The sequence below is a fragment of the Hemicordylus capensis genome, chromosome 4, assembly GCF_027244095.1.
Source record: "Hemicordylus capensis ecotype Gifberg chromosome 4, rHemCap1.1.pri, whole genome shotgun sequence".
Classification (NCBI taxonomy): domain Eukaryota; kingdom Metazoa; phylum Chordata; class Lepidosauria; order Squamata; family Cordylidae; genus Hemicordylus; species Hemicordylus capensis.
In genome coordinates, this window is record NC_069660.1 from 244,226,439 (window position 1) to 244,246,408 (window position 19,970).

Sequence of the window (19,970 nt, forward strand, 5' to 3'; positions counted from 1 at the left end):
ACAAAATAATGTTCACACCTCTACACTCCCATTTTTCTTTTGGATATACACATTTTCTCAAGGAAATACAAAATTTAGCATGTCTGGTTTATTGTCTCAGTTCCCTAACAATCTTGTCTAGGCAACTGCATACATTTTCAACAAATACTTCATTTGAGGATGTTCAGCTCTTTGGCAAATCTCTGTTAGTGATTCTTAGTAATGCGATTATTTGTAAGCAGTATTACTTCTGCTTTTTACACCAGTCCAATTCTGACACATTTTAAGGAAAGAATACTCTTGAGACTTTTGAATTGTTATAATTTCTGTGCCTCTCATTTCCCTGAATATCCAATAAGTCTAGAAAGTCATCTTTCTGTGCATTGTGCAATGCTTAGTATCCAATAAAAAACTATAAATATAGAAACACATTTTCTTGTAATGGCTTTCTTCAAATTCTATATCATTTTTTCCTGGAGGAGTCGTTTTGTAAACAACCCAGTGCAAATCCTTTAGAGGCCTGGAAGTTTTTCACATATGACTTTTAGTTTGCAACTCCTCTGGAATGGAGGTGTGCGTTCAAATATTGGCCAAATTTACTCCAAAGTCCCTGCAAGCTATCAGGGAGCACTTCACACAATTCGGGTTTTTCATCACACATTAGAGTGTAGTCTGATTTATATCAGGGTAATAAAAATCCACTTTTTGCATTGTTTGGGGTGGGGGGCAACTTCAAAATCACAGTAAGGCTTTGCAAAAAATACCCCAAAACCCACACAGTAAAGCCTGCTGTCTGGGAAAGCTCCAGGAGGCTTTACAGACAGGGCTTCTACCCCAGATCTCCTTCAGAAGAGAGTGTGTGCGCTCACACAACAGCCAAACTTACCCCAAAGTCCCTTCGAGATCCTTAGACCCACTCCACAAACAAATTAGGCTTTGTCTTGCAAATTCTAGCTTATCTCAAGATATTTTTGGGTTTTTAAAATGCTGTTTTAAAGCTACTTTTTCTGAAAATGCTGGAGCAAATAGGCACTAAAGTAGGATCATTAGCATGATAAGAAGGATACTCTCTTTAGAAATGCAGATGTAGCTCTTTAGTACTTTCTCCCCGCCCCCCTCCCCACCCCAGGGTAGAAGGAAAACATGTGAATTTGCATCAAAACAAAAACCGAGAGCAGAGTGGAAGGGCTGGTTCCCTCAGTGCCACAAGTGTGATTACAAGTGGCTTCCCTCAACATTTACCCTGCAGCATGAAGCCATGTGCAAATAATACCCAGGAGAACCATTTAGAAGATTCAGTTTGCTTGTTATCAGTCTGTTAGGGAAGATTATATTATTTATTTATTTTATGTATTTATTTATTTATTTTATCAAATTCGTACAAAGCCCCAAACTTTCATCTCTGGGCAGTTAACAATAGCATCAAACAAGTTAAAAACATATACAAAAAACTTAAAACAATTTAACAATTTAAAAATAAATCAGAAATTAAAACCTAAAAATTTAGGAAGCTGAGAAAGCTTGGGCGAAAAGATGGGTTTTCAGGTATTTTTTGAAAATTGCCAGAGATGGGGAGGATTGTATCTCAGCAGGGAGTGCATTCTACAATCTTGGGGCAGCGACCGAGAAGGCTTGTCTCTCTGTAGCCACCAAACGAGTTGGCGGTAACTGGAGACGGACCTCCTCAGATGACCTCAATGGGCGGTGAGGCCCGTAGTGAAGAAGACATTCTCTTAGATACCCAGGGCCTAAGCCGTTTAGGGCTTTATAAGTTATAACCGGCACTTTGTATTTTGTCCAGAAACCTATTGGCAGCCAGTGTAGTTCCATCAATAAAGGAGTAACGTGGTCTCTCCAAGATGACCCAGAGACCAGCCTGGCTGCCGTGTTCTGAACCAACTGAAGTTTCCGGACTACGTACAAAGGCAGCCCCACGTAGAGCGCATTACAGAAGTCAAGTATGGAGGTTACCAGCAGATGTACCACTGTTTTAAGGTCACTGATCTTGAGAAACGGGCGCAGCTGGCGTATCAGCCGGAGCTGATAGAAAGTATCCCTGGCTACTGCATCAACCTGAGAAACCAGGGAGAGGTGTGAATCCAGAAGTCAACTTGTTCCTTTTGGGGAAGTGTGACCCCATCTAGAACAGGGAGTTCAAAATCGTCTCTAGAGTTCTGGCCCCGCACAATAAGTACCTCCGTCTTATCTGGATTCAGCTTCAGTTTATTCTCCCTAATCCAGCCCATTACTGCTCCCAGGCAGGCATTTAGGGAGGATATGCCAGCTCCTGAAGAACTTGACATGGAGAAGTAGATCTGGGTGTCATCAGTGTACTGGTAACACCCAGCTCCAAATCCCCTGATGATCTCTCCCAGCAGTTCCATGCAGATCTTAAAAAGCATTGGAGAAAGTACAGAGCCTTGAGGGACACCATACTTAAGCTCAGATTTCAAAGAGCAACAATCTCCAATCAACACCATCTGGAATCTGTCCGAGAGGTAGGAGCAGAACCACTGTAAAACAGTGCCTCCCACCCCCAACACCCTCAGATGTTCCAGGAGGATACTATGGTCGATAGTATCGAAAGCCACCAAGAGATCCAAAAGGACCAACAGAGTCACACTTCCTCTGTCAATTCCCAATTGGAGATCATCCATCAGGCCGACCAAGGCAGTCTTCACCCCATAGCCTGCCCCAAAACCAGTTTGAAATGGTTCTAGATAATCAGTTTCCTCCAAGATCGACTGGGGCTGAGAGGCCACCACCCCTCAATTACCTTGCCCAGCCATGGGAGGTTGGAAACAGGCCTATAATTGCTCAACTCTGAGGGATCTAATGCAGGCTTCTTTAGAAGAGGTCTAATGATTGCCTCCTTAAGACAAGGAGGCATCCTGCCCTCCCTCAGAGAAGCATTTATGATTTCCACCAGGCTGTCTACAACAGCCTCCCTGCTAGATAGAACAAGTCATGTTAGACAAGGGCTAGTGGTAGAGAACAAGTGGTAGGCCTTACCGCTCCAAGCAGCTTGTCCACATCCTCAGGAGTCACAAACTGAAACCAATCCAGTCGAATCACATAAGAGGAGTTGTTGGGCACCTCCAGTTCAGACATCAAATTAATTGTAGAGTCTCCATCTAGGTCGGCCCAAATCCGAGAGATTTTATCTGCAAAAAACTCTTTAAACACATTGCAGCGGGTAACTGATGACTCCAAATTCTGGTTCAAGGGATGGGGAGCAGATCATCATTATAGACCCTAGTCCAAAGAAAATTAGCTAAGTTCTATTAAAATTCATAAGGAGAACACTCCAAAGCTATGCAAGTTTACTCAGAAGAAAGAAAAGGATGAGGCATACCATGGATTGGAAACAGTGGAGGGAAATCCAGCAAAACAAATCTATGTTCAATTGGCAGCAAACATGCATAGGTGAAGGTTAATTGCTTCAGTCTTACGCACATTTACTTAGGAGTAACTCCCATGGCAGTGTTATAGCATGTGGTTTGCACTAGAAAGTTTCAGATTCAATCTCCAATTAAGAGAAGGACAGCAGTGCTGGGAAGGACCTCTTTTATATTTGTGTTAGTAGCCAGTTTAACACAAATCCAAATTAAGTCTCATGTTGTGTGTGAAAACAATTTTAAGCTCATTGGGTAAAAAGCTGAAAATCCTCTTCCTCTACACTACCACCCACTGGTCTCAAAGTTGTTTCTGTCTTCTGAGGGCCAAATTAGATTCAACTTAATTAGATATCCCAATGCCTTCCCCCGCTTTCAAAGAGCAGCCACAGGAGTGGGGGCATGATTTAGAATGGAACCATGGTGTAGGGGTTCTAACCTTTTCCCTGTACCACAACCCTGATCCAAATTGCCTCCCCCCTTGCAACTAAAGATGTTATTAGCCACAGGGGGGAACTTATGGATCCAAAAGTTGTGTCCATAAGTTTTTCCTTCAGTCAGTGGCTATTAGTTTCAGGAGGCTATTTAAGTCAGGCAACTGGCATTGCGGGAGAAGGATTAGATCCCCCTCTCCCATACCCCAGAGACAATCTAGATTCTCCCTGATGCTACTTGGGATGCCCATGTTTTATCTAGTCTGGTTCTGAGATGAGGGACAGTTCTGAAAAGAGTTGACACCTTTTTTTCCAGCAGAAGAAGGGGAACGTAGCTAAAAGACCATGCAGTTTTTCACACCCGGCTTTTAGTTTGCATCTCCTTCAAAATGGAGGTGTGCATTCACATATCCACCAAATTTACCCTGAAGTCCCTGCAAGCTATCAGAGAGCCTTCACACACAATTTGGGGTTTTCTCCGCATGTTAGAGTGTAGCCTGAGGACCAGGGAGACCCAAGTTCAAACCCCCATTCATCCATGATACTTGCTGGGTGACTCTGGGCCAGTCACTTCTCTCTCAGCCTAACCTACTTCACAGGGTTGTGGTGAGGAGAAACTTATCTGGGCTCCTTGGAGGAAGAGCAGAATATAAATGTAATAAAATGAATGAATGAATGAATGAATGAATAGGTATCCAGGGTTTTAAAAAATCCACTTTTTGCATCAATATTTTTGGGACAGCTTTGAAATTGCAGTAAAGCCTCGCAGAAAACACGTGGTAAAGCCAGTGTCATGGGAAAGTGTGCGTGCATGGAGGCTAAGTTGTCAATGAGCACAGTATTATATGAGACTGTAGAACACATTTACTGCTTCCCTCATGCAAAGGTTAAGGGGAGTGCCTTATATTACAGTTTCCATGCTTTGGGATGCATTTCCAAGCACTTTAACTCTTAACCTGAAAGCTTTTTGATCCTAGAACGATGTATCATAGAATAGTATTACAGATGTATTATAGATCCTAGAACCATGTAACTAGATGCAACTTGTATATACAAAGAAAGCTGAAGAGAAAGTATTTGAGAAGCAGAACATGCACTGTTTTCAAATTAGAATCAAGGCGGAGAGTAGCAGCAGTTCTGTGATTATTCCCTGTTCCATAAAATGTACCTCATTCCTACATTAGCAACAGAAGTTTATACACTCTGTGAAGTGACAAGCTTTTGTTGCAGAGGCTTGAAATGAAGAGCTGGAGCTGCTGGGTTTCCCTCTTTGTCCATCCTCAGAGCGGTTGGCCTGTGTGGAAGAAAGCCTACACCTATATCTCGGTGCCAAACCACTTGGGCCTCCCACAAACAGGCCTCCCTAGGAGCCCGCTGTCGGAGAGGAGTCAACCCCACGTAGGGGAGGGGAGGGGAGGCGGCTGAGAGTGGAGGAATTCTTGCTTTGCAGGACAGTCTGGAGGTTTGGGGAAGCTGCGGTTAGCAGAGTGAAGCAACAACCCTTCAGAACTTCTTCGCCTCCTCATTCAACCTTCGCCTGAGGGTTTATTATTACAGCCTCTTCCCTTCATCACTTTACAGCCCAAATCGTGGAGGAGGCGGGGGAAACGGGGGGGACGGGGGGGGCAAGCTGCCCAGGGAGAACTGTGGAGCCAGCCGCTTTTTCTCCTTTGCCTAGCTGAGCAGAGAGAAGAGAGGAGGGGCAGAGGGTGGTCGTGAGTTCAGGCCAGTCGAAACTCTGAATCTTTGAAGCAGCTGAGAGAGAAGGGAGAGAGGTTGGTGTTGCTGCTGCTGCTGCTGCTCCAGCTAGCCAGGCAACAGTCTCATTCATCTCTTGATCAGAAGCTCCAGAGTGCCCAGCATGAAAGTCCAATAAAGGAGTTCTGTGCAACAAGAGTAAGCTTCACTACTCCAGGCTCTGAAAGTTTCCTATGCGGCTGCCTTGTGTGCCAACATGAAAGGTAAGCAGGAGCCAGGGCATATGGCTGTTGCAAAAACGTGTTTTGGAAGGTTCTGGGCTGGGAGAGCATGGGTCTGTCAGTAGTGAACATGTGGTGTGGGCGGCTTGCTTGTTGTGGGAGCAAATATTCTTGCGAAAGTGTGTGTGTGTTTGTGTGTGTGTAGAATTGAGACTATGTCAAGTCTCTTCTCTAGCCCATTAATGCTGAAAGCTGCCATTTGTTCTTTAGGAAAAGTCTGAGCTCAGCTTCTTGTAAATTGTTTACAGGTTCCTTTTTCAGGTTTATTTGTTTTTTAGTGGAAAAATCTGTTCAGGAGAGTGGCGTATTCGCCCACACAATAATTTCTGCCTTCCCATCGCATACCTCTTGAACACCTATCTTTTTTCTCTGCCCTTTAAAAATCCCCCTGCAGTTTTTCAAAGAGAGTAGTGGGGGGTTACCAGTGTTTCGTGATGTTCCTGGTGTTGCTTCTAGACATCTGGCAATGATTAGGTTCCAGTAGAGGCTTAACTGGCTTGTGAAATTTATTTGGCATCTTTTCCCCCCACTCAAGATCTGTAGATTGGAAAATAGTTGGTCTTTGCATTGCATGTGCTAAAGCTGAAGTTTAAAATCCCCTTTCTTTTGAATTTTATGTTGGCATAAATGCACTGGGTAGTCCTGTTATGTCGCATAGCTTGTGACCACGGAGTGCTGCTTAAGTAATTTAGCTAAGCAAACTAATTCCCACTTTGGCTGGGCTGTGGCTGAATTAAAAAAAAAAGTTAGTATTTTGCAATAAGGCCTCTTGGTGATGAAAAGTAACCTTTATAGCTCTGGACACTGGGGAATAATTACAAGCAAGGCATCAAAGAATGTTTTGGAAAGTTTAGGAAGTAGTTGTGAGTTTACAAGCGTTTGATTTTTCTCTACCCACAGAAATAAATCTAAATATGTAAAGAAGAAGAAGAAAATATATATATATGAGAATGAATCTATGTCTGGGTACCAGCCGAGTGTCCTGTTTAGTTCTAGAAGCTAAGAGGGCAGCAAATATTGTGACAGTTATTTCCGGAGGCCAATAAGAACACTATGTGATCATTGGTTTTCCTTGCCAGAGAGACAGCCTATGGGGAGAAGTATTTTCTTTTACTAAGCCCACACACACGTGGAAAAAACTCTTGAATATCTTTTGGTGAGGATTTTATTTTTATTTTAGTACAGAACTCTGAAAACTGTTAGCAGTTAACATGTTTTTATCAGCAATGCTACCAGCGCTCATATTTCTAATACTGCATGCCTCTATCAGGATTGATGTAGTGGCAATAACAATGTAGTGGAAACCACAGAACTTTTGCATACTGTATAACCTATATTCTTGATACTGTGTACTCTGTGAGGTTGAAGGCCATTATGTGGATTTCCTATTTGAGAATGAACATTGCCTTACTGCTTCACATTGTGCTACATTTTACCTCAAGCCAAATGGTAATAAAGCACTCATTTCAACAGGAATATTCTGCTGATTCATATATTTAGATATGGTTTAGGTCATGTGGAGATTTACACATGGTAAATGTACTGTATGCAAACTTTCCTATTTACACACAAGAGGCTGTATCCATTATGATATGCCTGTGAAGAGGAGTATTATTGCTTGAATTGTCTGTTCTCTTGCTGCTAGTCTTGTTGATATCTATATAGCTTGATCCTACACATATTTATTCAAAGTAAGTATTGAATTCAGTGTAACTTGCTTCCAAGAAAGTGTGTCTCACTCTGGTAAAGTTCATCAATTGTATATTTCTTTGACAACCTTGAAGCTGTAGGCATTCTGCCAAGCTAGTGATGTTGATCGACTCTAGCACTGTATGGTAGCTGCATGTTCTCAGTCTCCTTCATGGATCATGATGACTCTTTTTCTGCAAGACATTTCACAGTTACTTTGGAGTGTTTTCCCAGAATAATGGAAAATCATAATAAAACTAATAAAATAAAATGTTTAAGTTACAGAATTTAAAAAAAATCTTCAGTCAGGTTCTTGAATCAACAGTAAGAGTGATGGACATAATAAATATCTCCAAAGTCACTTTCACCTTTTTGTTTCCCTGTTACATAGTTAACAAACATATCAGGCTTCCCACATTCTTTGTTTAAATCCCCTGCTTATTTTTTTTTTTAAGCCTTGGAGCTTTTAAGTTTAGTATAATCACATGTTCTCTTCATGAGTAACAACACAGTTGACCTGCTGGGTGCAGTAAACAGCTGTCTCTGTTCTTGCATCCACCTTCCCTGGAGAGCTGAAGACTATCAAAATAATTACATCATTAAAGATCTGCAAATAATACATTATGTTTTCCATTGCTGGAATTTTAATGTTGTGTGTCAAATCACTGAGATGCCTATTTAATTAGATTGTTGTTTCATTTACAATGGCTTAGGGTTCCTAAGCTTTGATGCGCTTTATTCATAATTCATTGTATTTGTAAGTGGAGGTTCCCCTGCTTTAGGGTCATTATAACTTTACCTAATAATATGTCTATCAACTCAGATACTTTGAGTAAGTTATGTAGCAATTTTTGTTCATAGGAAATAGAAAAAGAACAATAATACATTAAACCCTAACTTTATATATGAGAAGGTGATGATAGATTTATGCTGTCATGTTGACATGAGAGCTATTTCCTGGAGTCTGTCTCTTGGTCATGCTGCAGTGTGACCAAGAGAGAGGGAGACAAAATCCATCCTTTGATAAGGTTCTTGGTTCATGGAATGGAAAATGGACTGAGAAAGGGGGAAGCTCTCCCACCAATTCTAGTCACTGCTGTGAAGTAAATGAGGGGTAGGCCTTTTTCTCTCTTGCCCAGCAACAGTAGTATTGGCTTATGTGGAAGAGGATTAGGGAGTAGACTCTGTGTATTGCCCCATACTCCACCAAATACTTGATGGGTGTTTTGCAAGTGTGGTGTATAATGGATTTTATTTTCAAAACCTTTTCCACCCAGTTGATATGAGGTCTTTGCACATGATCATATGGGAGTGGTTTGAGGAAGTAAAGAGCTCCTACCGTAGTCTCTGCAGACAAGCAGACCCTCTGTCTGGATCTGCATTCTCAACTCCCAGACTATCTAAGCAGCTGCAGTCTCTATTTTTAAAAATGGGAGCTGGGTCCTCCAACTATCAAAAGATCTATCCCAGCATGCATTGTGCTGCCAGGAGACCAACAATCATCAGCTGTTCCCTAACTGGTGACTAAGGGGAAGAAGGCAGGCTGAAGACATTGCTAGCAAAGGACCATAGAGTGTGCTTTGCAGAGTGGCACATTCACGGATGTGAACCTCTGTAGCCACGATGCTCTATTGCAAACATGGCCACTCACTCCCAGGGATTCCTAGAAATGGCAAATACACCCACATGACCAACACACTGAGGTAGGACAAGGTACAGGATTTGGGCTACCCACATTTGAGCAAGCTGGATTGGAGGGATTTGTATGGGTTCTCATGGGCCTGCAAACCTGGGAGGAGAGCTGGCCTTGTGGTAGCAAGCATGACTTGTCCTCTTTGCTAAGAAGGATCCACCCTGGTTTGCATTTGAATGATAGAGATGTGTGAGCACTGTAGGATATTTCCCTTAGGGGATGGGGCAACTTTAGAAGAAGCATCTGCATGCATGCAGGCAGAAGGTTCCATGTTCCCTCCTTGGCATCTCCAAGATAGGACTGAGAGAAATCCTGTCTGCAACCTTGGAGAAACTGCTGCCAGTCTGTGTAGACAATACTGAGCTCGATGGACCAGTGGTCTGATGGTGTAAGGCAGCTTCTTAAGTTCCTAACCTGGGCTGCATGCCTCCTACCTTCATTTTGATCTTTGTGTGAATAGCCCTATGGTGTAGTAGCGACATGTGAAATAGTAAAGACATCTTCACTAAAGCTCAAAAAAAAAAAAAGCTTACATAATGAATTTCTAAAATCCAGTAAATGCCAACATGGCTTTGCATTTTCTTGGGATTTAGAACTTAATCTGAAATGTATGACACATCCTTCTGTATATACTTTCATATGTAATCTGTTCCATGTATGGAACAACTTCTGCTTGCACAATGAGAAAGGGTGATTTTTGTCCAACCACTCCCTTTGTAATCCACTGTCTCCTCTCCAAAATCTACTTCTGAATGTTAAGGGATCCTCCTAAATAGAATGGCATATGGTACAAGGACCTCAACAGGAAGCAGGGTTCAGCTAAAATGTCTCCTCAGTTGCACGGATGGAACTTTTTCCATTTGTGGGCCAACATGTTAGGATACAAAGCATAGTTAATTGTCCTCCAGCTATCTGGCATCCTACTATATATCCTGCTACAGCTTAGGCAATTAAAGGATTGGGCAATAAAATGATTTATGACAGAGCTGTACAGTTTGCGACTCACAGAACTGAATACAGGCTCAGAGGCAGCCCAAAGTGTTTGGGTGCTTGAGATGAGGTAGAAAATGCTGCATCACCTTGAATCCCAACTCCTTGAAGCATTTTTAAATTGAATGGAGATTGAGGAGAGGAGAGGCTGATTGCAGGCAGTCTCTTCTCATCACCTTGGCCACCTTTTTCAGGGGGTCGGGGCAACAAGAAGAAGCTGCCAGCAAGCAGCTTCTCTTTAACAGAGCCTGGCATGGGTTGGAATGAGAGCTCATGGTTTGCAAGGGTTCTGTGCAAAAGTTGGCAACAGCTTCCCTCCTTGCATGGAGGTTTTGTAAGGAGCTTCTAATCCAACCCTTACAAAGCCTTGCATGGGCTCTGCTTGAGGAGGGGAGGTTGCCAGCAGTTCCCTTCCTTGCACACAGCCCTTGCAAAGACTTGGAGATAAAATGAACTTTCCCCCACCTGGTGCTGGTGTAGGGGACTGCAGCTTCCACTCCTGCTCTTCTTCCTGGCTTTGCCCCACCCTTTGCCTGTTCAAAAAAAAAAAAAAAGGGGGTGAGAAGGAAGTAGCAGGAAGTGTGTTTCATCACTTTTTGCCCTCTAACTGCCCTCTACCTTTTTTATAGACAGAGGGTGAGGCATGGTAGAGAAAAAGGAGAAGGAAGTTAGTGGTGATGGTTGATGCATCACCCCCCAACATAAAGTTTGGGGGACCAGGGTGGGTCTGGGCTGGATGAGGCTGCCAGAGACAGCAGTGGGTTCACAATGGTCAGACCTTTTTTCCTGCCCGTCTGCCACTCTGGGTGACTGCCTTTCCTTGCTTCATTAGTGGGACACCCCTGTACAGCTCTCAAGTCATATGTGGAAGCCTATCAGGGGCTTGATAAAGTCTTCAGTTTGCTGCTTTCTGGAGGCTGCAGCAACAAGGGGTTTGTCAAGCACCTGCCAATACATGACCACCCTGGTTAGCCCAACAGTCGAGTATTGTGCATGGGAAAGAAAGATAAATATTATTTGTGAAATGGACGTCACTTTTATATTCTGTAAAAATTTGAAAATGCATATCACCTGTTTCATGAATCCAAGAAATCCAGTCTTCTTTGGGTCGCCATTAAGAGTAGGCTACATGTGGATTTCACAGCATGTCTCCTGCATGAGGTCAGTTTCCTTGCCAAATTCCAGCTTTCTCCCCAGCTATTTGCATTAAACACACACACATACACACCCCAAAAAAGGTCAGAAACATTTTCTTATGAAGGAAGTATATCATTTTTCATCCTCTTTGAATTCAAAAGTAGTGGAATGAACTTTCCTTGCAGTTCTTTCCTGGACTGAGGCCAAGGTTCAAAACAGTCATTCCCTTAGGTGAAAGATTCCCAGAATATAGCAAATTAGCAAATTATTATCAACTGCAAATGAAGGATTACCATGGAAATGATCCAGAAACGTGACCATTATGGTACCTAGAAGACTTGCAAACTGAACATTTGAGCAGGTACTATAAAGCTATAATATAATGAACATATAATATATATGTTTTTATATTTTTAGCTTGATGTTTTTATTGCCTTTTTATTGCATGTTTTAATTTTTGTAAACTGCCTTGGGGTTGTCTTTTAATGAAAGGCGGTATATAAATGCAACAATAAATAAATAAATAAAAGAACAAATTTTGAAGTGTGCTAGTACCGTATGTGATCATAAAGTGGGATAGCAGAAAAGACAGGTGTTTTATGTTTCTTGGCAGAAAAAGAGAAAATAATTGTGATTACATGGGGAAAGACTCATTCAGATTCATCTGGTTAGGGCACGTGGCTCTCCTTAGTCCAAAGCAAAAGGAAAGGAGAGATACTTTTAAAAGGTGTGTGTGTGTGGCAGGGGGTGGGGGTGGATGTGTGGGATTTATTATTAATTTCCCCCCCTCTATCCCCAATGCATCTTAGCTGTTTGTCTTCTTCAGGGACACAAAAATGATCAAGTCTACAAGCATAGAATCTCACCAGCTGTGATAATTCTGAAAACTATGCTACATAAGGAAAGCAATCTTGTAATGAATCCCCACTTCCCCCCCTTTTTGAAGTCTGTCTCCCTTAATTTGCTGCTGTTTTGGGTGACCCTCTTCTTGTTTTGCTTCTCCTTATTCACAACAGCTTCGTTTATTTAAATGTAGGAGCAGGTCTTCATGCACATTCTTTTATACATGTTAAGCTCCCTGTGGAAGTAAATGAGAAAGTCCCACTACCCAGGGTGGATTGGTTTAAATCAAGGCAATTTAAATCATGATTTAAATCACAAAACTCAGTTGCAATTTCATGTGTGCTTTTCAACTTCTGCTCCTCATAACTTAGCCATTTCTCCACTGCTTCATTAAAAAACATTGACACACTTGTTCAACAGACAATTTTGAGCTTAAAAATGACTGCTCTGGCACAAATACTGCAAAGGAAAAGCTTTGAAAAACCACAGAAGATCATCAGGGTCAGATAAAATAGTGCAATAGAATGCTGTTTTACTTCTCCACCCGTAACTTATTACATGGGAGTGCCTGTGTAATAAGTTCATACAGTTTTGTGAGAAGAGAAAATCTGAAACATAAGCAACTCTTTGTCATTGATAAGTTAAGTGCAGTAGCCAGCCCTTTACCAATCCACATCCCTTGCTGGGGAGCCTAGCTTATATTATCCAGTTGTCTTGAAATATGTCGTGTGAATGACTAGCTCAAAAGTCTTGATGAATGCTTCTACTGTACTTGCAAAATTCTCATTTTGTAGGTTGCATTTTGTTTAATAGCATTAATGGTTTGATTTTGTCCTGGCACCCTAAACCTATATCAGTATACCCATTATTTGTCACTGAACTGGCTTTTCATGTCCTGCAATTTCCCTTTTTAGTTTTTAAATATGATAGATACAGGGCCTTTTTAAGACTCCGATTGCGCTGGGGAAAGAATGTTCATTTGAGCCCCCACCCCACTTTTATTATCTCTGGCTGACATACTGAGCTAGGTTATGCGGTGAAACATAACATTAATGAAGTAACACAAGAGCGCTGTTGCACAAGTGCAAAAATTGCAATTGTGCAACACGACAGTCAAACCATATAATGGCTGCATTGTTATGCAACTCCACTTTACAATGTTTGCATTTGTGCAATAGCACTCTCGGTCAACTGCACAAACAGTTGCATAGTATGTCAATCACTGCATCCTGTGTCAGTGTAATAACCCAAAGTGCTGGAATGACTCTTGACCCCTCAGTTATATTTTAATTGATCACTGTCATTTTTACTGCCTTGAATGAAAAGGATCAATCATTTGGGTTATTACAAATGATCGTTACAAATACTGAACCATAATTTGGATGTCTCCCTTCCTTGTAAAGGGCCCATGGCAGTTGCCCCCTGCCCGCCCCCCTGAAAAATAGGCCCTGTATTATGGCCTTTGAAATAACTTAGGGTTCTCTCACATATTTGACAGCCTCTGAACTGATCTGAGCTGATAAACCTCCCACTGTGCCCTATCCTATGGAATAGTCCCGTGCTCTTCATTGTGGGACTCTGGGGCCAGTGGTGGCTCCCATCAAGTGTGGCCCCCTGACTAATTGTTTATTGGGCCTGTGTGAAGCTTTGGCCAACACTGAATACTCTGCACAGTCCCCCTGGTACTACAAATACGACAAATATTTTTATACCGCTTTTCAACAAAAGTTCCCAAAGCGGTTTACATAGGGAAATAAAAATAAATATGGATCCCTGTCCCCGAAGGGCTCACAGTCTAAAAGGAAACATGTCTGTGTTTAGTGAGGAAGAATTCTCCAATTAACCTTCATGCCCTTTCACATTAAATTACAGGCACGGGCATTGCCTCAGAGTTGGGGAGGAGGGAAGTATATTCACTCCACTCCTTCAACTATCAGCAGGAATAAAGATCTGTGCTCCTCCCCGAGAGCCCACTGGATGCTGATCGTCTCATCTTCAGCAGTCCCTGCCTTAAATAAAGCCCTACATTTAGGACACTCCTCCCCCCTTCCAGCTTGCTCCTTCTCCCTTGGCCAGGCAAGTGGATTGGGCACCCAATCTCTGGTCTCCCAAGGGGCCTATTCCTCCAACTCCACCCCCCTCACAAGACATCATCATTATTTCGTCCCCACCACTCTGACTGGGTAAACAACCCTGTTACATGGAGGAGGGTGGGGAAGCCCTACGAAACCTAAGATAAACACCAACAGCCACTAGAGGGATGCTGTGCTGGGGCTGGATAGGGCTAATTGCTCTCCCCCTGCTCAGTAAAGAGAATCACCACTTTTAAAAGGTGCCTCTTTGCTTAGTTAACAGGAGAGAGTTAGTTAGCATACAGGACATGAATGATCATTATTAGTCAGTCATTAGATTTTAATTTAAAGCCAAAGCTATCAAACACAATTAATCAAAACCAGATAGCAACAAAACAGTAATGCAGATAGGAATAAGTATTGTATAGTCACAGAATATCTGCATTGTCATGGTAATCTAACATGCATTGTCATGGTAATTTAACAATGTTATACCAAACCATCAAAAATATCAGGATTTTAAAGCTTTTTTGCACTAAAACAAACAAATAAATATAGAAATCAAATCAATACATAAATAATCATCTTTCAAAATATGTGTGTACAAGAATCCGAGGATATTTATCCAGACTTCACATTATCAACCCCAAGATGTTGTGCAACAAAATTGAAATACAGATAGATAAACTTTATTACAGTCTTTGATCAGTACAGAAGCAAGAAGGGGTGGGGAGCACAAAATCAGGTCCATATAATATAGCAACAATAACTTTATGAATATACAGTACTATAGTAGTATAGTAATATAGTAGATTACTCATGTAGATTACTCATTAGATGCCGTCATATATTCATTGCTATTATAAAAAACCTAGCTACATTATTAATAATGTGGGCTTGATGGCCTGATAAGAGAAATAAAATATATGCTTCATCTCCTCTGCCTGGTAGGTCCTTAATCAAGGGTAAAATTAATGATTCAAGCAAATCCCTATAAAAATTACAGTATAATAAAACATAACCCACATCCTCTATGGCCTGTGTACTACACAGACAGTAACGTTCAGAATAAGGAATCCCACCATATTTACCATAGAACACTGCTGAGGGCAACACGTCAAAGCGGGCCAGCACAAATGCTCTACGATATTTGGAAGTTATTAGGGCTTGACAATAATCAGCTGGCTTGGTGCTAAAAGCATGTCTCCATGATTTAAGTCATTTTGAGGCCTTGCTTATCTCCTGTTGCCATTCCATATCCAATAGTATTTGCTTTACCACTGTTTTTGCTTGTTTGTAACCAATGGATTGCAGCACTTCAAGGGAAAAGCCATAAAAGGCGAGCTTTTCTTCAACAACTGATTTCTGCTGTGGTTGGAAACTATCTTCAAGCATCAGGGGGGCCAGACTCATTGGTGAGAATACCACCTTCAGCCAATAGTTAAGGGTAGTAATCCACACTCGAGTTTCCACTCGCATGACTCCCATTTCCAATCTTAATGCTGTATTAGGGACACATTTAGGGGCTTTCATAAGTGATCTTAGAAACTTAGATTGTACTGTCTCTATCCGGGCAAGGTTAAAGTAAGGGCCCAACTGTGCACCGTTTAGTAGCTGCGCCACTACTTTTGCCTCAAATAATTTCAAAACCGCAAGGACATATAACCCTCCTTTGGTATGATAGTAGGATATAACGCTCCTCTGTACTACTTGTGAAGCACAATCTAGGTGTGCATCTCTCCGACTTAAAGAATAAAAGGTTATTCCTAGATAGTTAAAACAGTGTACCTGGTCTGTTTTGTTGCCATTGATGTACTACCAGCTGTTGTCTTTAACTCTCCTGGCAAAGATCATTATTTTCATCTTTTGATAAGTTATCAGCAGCTTTTCCTCCTCACAGAATTCTGCAAAGGATTTTAGGGCTCTTCTTAGCCCTACCACAGACCATGAAAGAATAACCATATCATCGGTGTACAGAAGAAGTGAGACATACCTATGTGTTAATTTAGGCGGGTGGAACTCTTTTTTATCAAGATGTTGTACTACTGAGTTGATATAGTAATTAAATAGTAATGGGGTAAGCACAAACCCTTGTTTGACTCCTCGCATTGTAGGGATTGAATCAGTTAATTGACCCTGAATGCCACATCTAACTCTCAGTTTCAGGGGCGTAACTATCATAAGGCAAGGGGAGACAGTTGTCTTGGGGCCCACTGCCTTGGGGGGCCCCCAGAGGCAAGTCACATGACTGACAGCCCCCAGCAGCGCACCCGCCCGGGCTTGCTTCAGTTGTATTCATCCTCTGAAATGGATGAGAGTGTTAAGACCTGGAGCTACTAGAACAGCATCTCTTTCTCTAGTGCCATTAAATGACTTGCATCGTCCACAATGCACAAACCCTTAAAAAAAATTTAGGATGATTTTCTATTGTGGCACATAGGTGTGATATAGATATAGATATAGTTCTATGCTTTTTGTTACCAGTATTCAGCGTTATTTAAGATTTCTTTACTTCATGAGCTGAACTTCAGTGGGGGGGGGGGGGCATTTTAAAATCTTGTCTCTGGGCCCACTCCAACCTTGCTACGCCCCTGCTCAGTTTGGTATTATTATGCAGCCTGTATATCAGCAATAGGAGTCGTTTATCAATATTAGTTAATAATAGTTTCTTCCATAACCTCTCTCTAGGGATGGAATCAAAAACAGACTTTAGATCTACAAAGGCCGCATGAAGTGGAATCTTAAAACCATGTGCATATTTCTCCACTAGATGTTGCAAAATGGTCACTTGATCTTTTGTAGATCTTCCTGACCTAAATCCTGCTTGTTCTTCAGCTAGAATATTGTTATCTTCTATCCAATCAGAACTTCACAAATAGGTGCTTTATGTAAAGCTTGCTGACCACATTCAGAAGATTGATCGAGCGGTTGGCAGGATCTTTCCTTTGCCCTTTTTTATAGATTGGGACAATAATTGCCATACCCCAGTCTTCCGGGATATGGGTGGATTTATCAATATATGTGAAGAGTTCTGCCAGTACTCTTGCCCACCAGTCAGTATTGGATTGGAATACCTCAGCAGGAATGAAATAATGACCAGCGGCCTTGTTCCTTATCCGCTCTCCAGTTAATTGCTTCATCTCCCCAATAGATACTGGTGACCAGTTTGATAGTGTCTGCATGGATGGCTCTGCCTCTAAGGACATATGGTCCATTGAGTCACTTTGTTGCGCGTATAATGAATAGAAGTGAGCTTCCCATATAGCTGCAGATATATGGCATTCCAGTTTGCTGCCTGATCTTTGTGTCACACTATACCAGAATGTGTGAAAATCTCTGGATTTTACAGCCTCTGTAGTTGCTGCCAGCTTTCTTTAGTTGCTTTCCTTCTTTTATCTAAAAGTAATTGTTTATATTGGCATTTTTTTTAACAACAGAGCTTGTTCATTTGTGGCATCTGCAGTTTCTTTATAAAGCCTGTAGAAGCTGATGAGGTCTTTTTCGGCCTGTATGCACTCCTGGTCTAACCATGATTTCGACCTTGGACCCCCTGATTGCCTAGTCCTCACTTCTTTATTTATCAGGAGCCCCGCAGTTCATTAGTAAGACTCTTAAAGTTTTCTAGCTTATTATCATTGTCACTCATTATATTTACCTTGATTTGCTGTAACCTATCTGAGTGAATTAGCTGGGTAACTACTTTGCTCACTTCTGCCGTCCATTTAACCCACACATTAGCACATTCCCTTCCAGATCAATTTGATGATAACTATCAAGATGTACATAAACTTCAGACAGCTTTAAGCTTAAAGTTACCGGGAGGTGGTCACTCTCTGGGCAGCCCATTGAAATGTATGTGCAAAAATGTTCAGGGTTTTAAAACAAAGCAAACAATATAGAAGGAATGGCAACATAAATGGAGCTGGCCATAATTTATATATCTGCTATTCAAGCCTGGGAAAATGAAATAGAAATGCAGTTTTACCTGTGAAATGCTTTCATGCTTGATATCTATTTAGCAGACACTAGCCCTGTTCAGGTGTTATCAAAACTGGAGAGTGTACTTGCAAGCTCCTCCCCTACGCTGACATGCTCAGAAGTCCTGCCCTCTTCACTATGCATGCTTACAGTGTTTGTATACAGACAAACCAGAGTGCTGATCATTGGAAGAATCTCCTCACAAGTACAGCATTTGTAGACAAATGCTGTAATCAGAGGTGTAGGGAGCTTCACTGCAGCCAGAGGACGAGGAGCTTGCTGGTTGGGAGCGTGAGGCACTCCTCTTTCCTCCCCAGCCAGTGTTTCACTGAAACACTGGCCTGGCTGTGCTGTGTGTGTGGGGGGGGGGGGAGCCCAGTCAGCCAGCATTTCAATGCAATGCTGAATGGGGAGGGATGGGATAGGGTCTGAATGGATTCTTTCCTGGGCAGTGGCCCCACCCTCTGCATCTTGCATGAGATGTAAGGGGGCGGGGCCAATTCCGAGGATGTGGCTTGTTAACCCAGCCCTGGCAGAGCTTCCCTTCCCCAGTCAGCAGATCATGGAATTGCTGACTGGGAGCTCCTTTCCATGTGTCCTCAAGAAGAAGAGGCATGGAAAGGAGGAGGCATGGAAAGGAGCTCCCAGTCAGCGATTCCATGAACCACTGATGGGTGTCAAACCCTCGCTCTCAGATAGCGAGGAGGAAGGGGAAGCTGACAGCCCTTCAGCTGATGCAGGGGTGCTTGAGGGGCAGAGCCCGGCTGTCAATTCCCAAGAGATGGCTGAGGCAGGTCCGGCTGATGTTTCAGAGCAGGCACAGCAGTCTGAGGCAGCAGAGACAGCGACGGATGAACCGGAAGATGAGCTGTGCAGGCGACCTCCACTGACTCCATAGCAGAGGTGCATCACAAGATGGCAAGCACAGCTAGAAACCAACAGGGAAAGTAAGCGCCTCTTGCAGAGGACTGATAAGCCTTGAATCCCTGCCAGCTGAGAGTTATCAGCTTGGACTATAAAGCACATCTATAGCTTGCAGTTAGCTGCTGCAAGGCAATGTTTGTCAACCTTCGTGTCGACAGCTGTCAGCCTAAGCCAGATAGAGAGAACTATTCCTGAGCCGTGTTTTGCTTCTGCAGCCCAGTTTGTATTGTGAACTATCTTCCTGGACTTCCCTTCCGGGTGGCCAGATTGCTGACAATGGGAAGAGAAGCTCTGACGGGCCCCAACCTTGGCATTGGCCCGCCCCGTTGCATCAGACATTAGACTCAGGGGTGGGGCCACTACCCGGGAAAGGGTCTGCTCGGACCCTCTTCCATCCCTCCCCAGTTAGTGTTCCATTGAAATGAATGGCTGGTTGGCTGGGTTTCCACCCCCACTCCAGCACAGTCAGCGTTTCAGTGAAACACTTGCTGGGGAAGAGAGGGGCAGGCTTTGCCCTCCCAGCCAGCAAGGGCTTTTTTTGCCAGCTGGGTGCAGAAGAGGGCAAGGGGACATTCTGGACGAGGGTGGCAGAGTGCCTTGGTGGCCAACCCAGACCCTGGTGGCAAGGGGACAATCATCTCCCCCTTGCTCCACGGTCCCTATGCCCCTGGCTGTAACTTTGACTGTGGGGCAGAGCTTGCAAGTGCACCTACAGGGAGGCTGTATTTAAGTACAGTACAGTATTATCAGTTTTGATAATGCCTGAATAGGTCTATGGAGGGTTGATTTGTTGTATAAAAAGTCATTATTATAGCATTGAGTATCCAATAAAACCTCTAAGTTCAAATAAGCTGTAT

At 42.7% G+C, this 19,970-nt stretch overlaps 1 protein-coding gene and 1 long non-coding RNA gene across 5 annotated transcripts in view; one reads left to right on the forward strand and one right to left on the reverse strand.

Moving 5' to 3' along the window:
- The first annotated feature begins 5,458 nt into the window (after nt 1-5,458).
- COLEC12 (collectin subfamily member 12) overlaps nt 5,459-19,970 on the forward strand; it is a 162,181-nt gene continuing 147,669 nt past the window's right edge. For all 3 annotated transcript variants that reach the window (XR_008306449.1, XM_053247412.1, XM_053247409.1), the window contains exon 1: nt 5,459-5,769. Coding sequence is in view for 1 of the 3 variants with exons in the window: in XM_053247409.1 (XP_053103384.1) it covers nt 5,763-5,769 (7 nt within the window). In the remaining 2 variants the exon portion in view is untranslated. The remainder of the gene's footprint in view (nt 5,770-19,970) is intronic.
- The window catches only part of LOC128323741 (uncharacterized), a 43,174-nt gene continuing 30,138 nt past the window's right edge, over nt 6,935-19,970 (reverse strand). For both annotated transcript variants that reach the window (XR_008306451.1, XR_008306450.1), the window contains exons 2-4: nt 11,231-11,356; nt 10,625-10,692; nt 6,935-7,670 (exon numbers count right to left, since the gene is read on the reverse strand). This is a non-coding gene — a long non-coding RNA (uncharacterized LOC128323741). The remainder of the gene's footprint in view (nt 7,671-10,624; nt 10,693-11,230; nt 11,357-19,970) is intronic.